At 35.8% G+C, this 4,724-nt stretch overlaps 1 protein-coding gene across 1 annotated transcript; it reads right to left on the bottom strand.

Annotated features, from left to right (window-relative positions):
• Positions 1-294: 294 nt before the first annotated feature.
• Positions 295-1,053, bottom strand: LOC149176539 (uncharacterized). Its single transcript, XM_089423142.1, has one exon. It carries the CDS (start codon positions 989-991, stop codon positions 611-613), a length of 381 nt encoding a protein of 126 aa, XP_089279268.1. The 5' UTR covers positions 992-1,053; the 3' UTR covers positions 295-610.
• Positions 1,054-4,724: the final 3,671 nt, after the last annotated feature.

Raw genomic sequence — 4,724 nt, 5'->3', positions numbered from 1 at the left:
GAAATCTTCATCCACTTTAAGTTGAAATAAAAAACTTTCAAACCAATATAGTAAGTAGAGATTTTTAGATTATTTTTCCTTAAAATTTAATAAGATTGATTGGAATCTTAATTTTCCCTAATATAATTTGTAAAAAGTAAATAAGTAAATATTTTAAAGAAAAGTAAATAAGTAAATATTTTAAAGAGCTTTTAAATATTTACAATCAAACCAAAGATTATATCGCTAGATTTAAAAAAAAAAACTCAAACTTGTATAAGTAAATTACATAAATATACCATGTAAATATAAGTATATACTAATGGCGTCCCCAGACTTCAAAATTAGTTTTGGAATAAAACGGAGCAAAATATTACACCAAACTGACGGCAACAAAATTCCGATTCCATTACATTGATGGGACAACAGAGAATTCCAATTCCACTATGTACACGAAGTAGGTAGATAACGGTGAAAATTTCTGTCAAAGAACAGAAAATCGAAAAGCCCGCTTGAACCCTAAACACGTCGCCTGCCGCCAATTTACACATGGTAATGTAACCCTCGTCAGTCCAGAATCGCCACTTGACAGAACCCCACGCAACTAATACAGCAGAAAAAACAGAACCCGTCACTGCCCAAATCTCAAGGCCGACGCCCGTGACTGTGACGGGGAATCGGGCTCGATGCTCTCAAAGCCGCTCTGCCCAAATCTCAACGACGACGCCCGCGTGTGTGACGGAGAATCATCCTCGACGCTTTCATAACCGCTGCGCCCAAATCTCAACGCCGACGCCAGTGTCTGTGACGGGGAATCGGGCTCGATGCTTTCGCAGCCGCTTTGTACCGTGACTTCAGAACATGAAGATTCTTCCGTTATCGTCTCCAGTTTCCGCGCAGGGAGAGTCCGTCTCTTGACGCGAATAACAGGTGGAGGTGCCGTCTCCAGCCACTGTCTGCACGCAGATCCTCGCAGTGGGATGTTGCAGAGCCGATCCATCGTGTCGTCCATGATTTTTTTTCCTGAGTGATGGCATGAGACGGATAGCCACCTATTAAATCCACTGGCCTGCGACGGCTCGTGTGGATGAGTGACCAACAAGGCGCCAGCTGTTCGGTTCGGAAAATGCGGCATCTTTAACCACCAATAGTAATGAATAATATCTTGTTTTCTAGAAGTCCCCAACATTAGGAGTCTGATAGCTAGAATTCCCCTTCATTAGGAATCCGGTCGCCGGAACCAAGAAATCGGGTAGTTGTGTGGTCACAAGGGACACGTGTTTAAGGCTGATTGGAACAGTGTTATTTATATCAAGGTGTCGGTAGAAATTTCATTTGGTTGATTTGATCTTTGGTTGGTAAACAACCACGTGTTTTGATGCTATTTGGATTTATATATCTTTACCAACCACGTGTTTTGATGCTATTTGGATTTATATATCTTTACCAACCACGTGTTTTGATGCTATTTGGATTTATATATCTTTACCAACCACGTGTTTTGATGCTATTTGGATTTATATATCAAAAGAGTATAGGATTATTTTATGTACAAGGAGGTGCAAAAAAAGGGCAGATTTTTTTAAGGATGAAGAAAGTGATTGCAGACCTAGCGGTGTCTCTAAACACTTTATTGAGAAAATTATTCTATGAGTCTACCAATATGAATAGAATACCATAAGAAGATAATAGCTCTATAAATTTATCAGCGTTAATTCATTAATTTTGTTTTCATCATGAACGCCTAAGTAACAAGAATCTACTAATATGAATAAAACACAATAAGAAGATAATAGCTTGATGAATTTATCGGACTTAATTCATTAATTTTGTTCTCATGAATGCCCCTTCTAAGTAGCACATTAGCAGCTTGCAGCGTTTTAATTGGTAAATAACAGTGTTATAATGTTGTTTATAGTTTCTGTTCAAAATAACAGCATTATAATGGCTTTTGCAGTTCCTGTGAGTGGGTCTGTTAATCACATGCAAATTGATGGAAGTTTATAAAAATTGCTTGAATATTTCGATTCTTGCACCCATCATCTGTTGGAATCCTCGAAGAACAACATTGTAAGAGTTGGATGTCACATCAATCAACCAAAAATCAAGTACTTTTTGTCAATTCATTGGAAAAAAACATGAGAAATGACAATGCCATCCAATGCGATGGGAAATATGAAGTGAGAACTGTGCTACACAACCTTAAGCCTTCATTTGAGAATTCTAAATTGGTTACAATGCATTTAATCACTGTAAATATCACACCAACTCTGTGTCTCGTATTCAAATAATTCAGAACTTATGATTGAAATAACACACCTGCTATGTATTGCATTTAAGATGTCATATTATATTGAGAAAATGACCATATATATACTTGTGCCAGAAACAAAAACCATACAAATTTAATGAATAAATTCAGGGGATAACAAGGATAAAATAAAAGAATTGTAATGTCAATCCAATGGCCACCCAATCCAGCAGGATCAACGATTCCTCCAAGGACAAGAAGAATCAAACTTAACGAAAACGCCCTAAGTTTATATTAAAAATTGATTAGCTAAGTAGAAATTGATTTTCAAACCCTTATGGTTTATAGTTGACAAAGAATAGCAGCAACAATACAATTGTTGTGGGCATGAACTTGCACCCGAAAAGCATCCATATATATGACAATAAACACTCCTAGCATCTGCAACAAGAAATTTGTTATTTATATGAAGCCCAAAAATAGAGATGCACAGAACAATTTGTTTGCAAGTATGGGAAAAAAATTATGGGGATAAAATAAGTAACCTATTTACTCACTTGAGGCAAGCTGGTTACAAAGAATGAAAAACCTTTTATTGGATTCCCATATATTGCTACCTTCTCAATTGGGGCAATCATGTTTGGTAACAACATTGTTGTATTGGATGGAGTGTTGTATAAATATATAGCCATTGCTTGTATGAAGCTGAGGGTTAACAATCAACGACATTCAAGCAATTGCATTTTTTTATAATCGATCCATTGAGTGTACCATTACCTTTTCAACATTGCTAATCCATGTCTTTTCAACATTGTGAAGGTACATAATCTGTAATCCAACCATTACTGTCGAGGTTACCATATATAATGTTGTGAGTTTTGAGTTCTTTGATTATGGTCACACAAATAGGAACAAGACAAAAGCTATTGAAACAATACTAAACAAAATCACAAGAGTCCAATCCCAATCTGCCTAATCACGCGAGTCAACTTAACAAGTGGGAAAGAAACCATATTTAAATTTAATGTGTTATTTTTTTGGTTTGAAACTGAAAACATATTCAATTGGTTTTCTGTAGCATCTGGTAGAGCATGTATAAGATGAAATTTTGGAAAGAATTAATGGACATGAGCGAATTCAATTGTTTGAAAGTCTGCAGTGTTCAATGAAACACACCGACATACATTCGTAGGAGGGTTGAACATGGTTCCATCTTGCATGAATAATACTGAATAGGTAAAGCTTATAAAACTGATTAGGATTGAACATGGATGCATGTTGCATTAATAATGAAATAGAAAGAAAACAAGGGGAAGGTTGTCATTAGAAGAAAAACATGGGGAAATTTGGTTTGCATAGTCCTTTCATGGCTATATCACAAAAGCTAAAACTAGTTGTGATACGTCAGAAACACAACCATGGTGTTGTGAAAAGCTGCAAAAGTAAGTACTCAAACTTATTTTGGTAGCATATCCAAGCAACAATTTTTTTTTCAAGAAAGAGTAAACATGTGCATAGAAACCTCTTAATTACCATTTAAAGTGAAATGTACAGTAGAAGAGGTTCATTGGAAATGCATTAAGATTTATGGGTGGACAAGAAAATTGTTGGGCAATATGCTCTGTTCCATATTAATTTCAAGAATTTAATTGTTGGATATCTTTTCCTTTTAAATTTCCAGACTATAATTGTTGGCTATCCTTGACATAAAAAAGCAGACAAACATATTCTATTTAAGAATGGAAAATTTTGTTGGAAAATAGACAAGGAAACAAGGAAAGCAAGGGGTACAAATGGCCATGCAAGTATGGGACTATTCTGTAAGAGTTATTGTAGAGTGAGTAAAATTTGACGAAAAGCATGTATTGTTTGCTATAATAGTAGAAGTATGTAGCGGAGTGGGGAAAAAGATTGAAGTCCTTCAACCAAAGTGCATGTTGATTTTGACCGTTTTTCTTGTAGGGTGAATACCTAGTTGTAAATACAAGGCGATGTGTGGCATCTATAACACCATTTGATATTTAGATTTGGGGCGCGATCGAGGTAATATACGCGAAGATGCATGTTTGCATCCCTTTCATGTGCATGGATGAGGACATGCATGAAATCTTTAATCCTTTTAAGTAGTTGGAAATTTGGGCACATCCAGTATAGTGGCACAGTACGAGAACGTAGGAACCGAGTCTGTGTATCCAAAAGAGAAGCCTCTTGTTCATGTATTTGATGACAAAATGTGCAGAGTTGAGAAAGATATTGTGGATCCATCTGTTTCTGCAAACAACGGGAAAACGTGTAAGTGAACATGTATAAATTCATTAATTGAAAGGGCAAGCATAGAAGAAAAAAATATGACTAACCTTTTGAAATTTAAAGTATAGTAGAAATAGCATAGATTAAAAAAACATAAAGATTTGAAGGTGTTAACATGAGAGAATAGATGAAACATTTGCAAGTGTAATGCAAAGGAAGGAAAGTAACCAAGAAGAGAAGGTCT

This window comes from Pinus tabuliformis, chromosome 4_1 (assembly GCF_031772625.1).
Source record: "Pinus tabuliformis cultivar Carrire ecotype Pingquan chromosome 4_1, CPIR1, whole genome shotgun sequence".
Lineage (NCBI taxonomy): Eukaryota > Viridiplantae > Streptophyta > Pinopsida > Pinales > Pinaceae > Pinus > Pinus tabuliformis.
Note: the sequence above shows the minus strand (reverse complement) of the source record. Positions and strands in the feature narration are given on the sequence as shown.

Excerpts from the sequence above, each read along its gene's own strand:
- LOC149176539 (XM_089423142.1), bottom strand. The coding sequence starts at position 991 with ATGGACGACACGATGGATCGGCTCTGCAACATCCCACTGCGAGGATCT.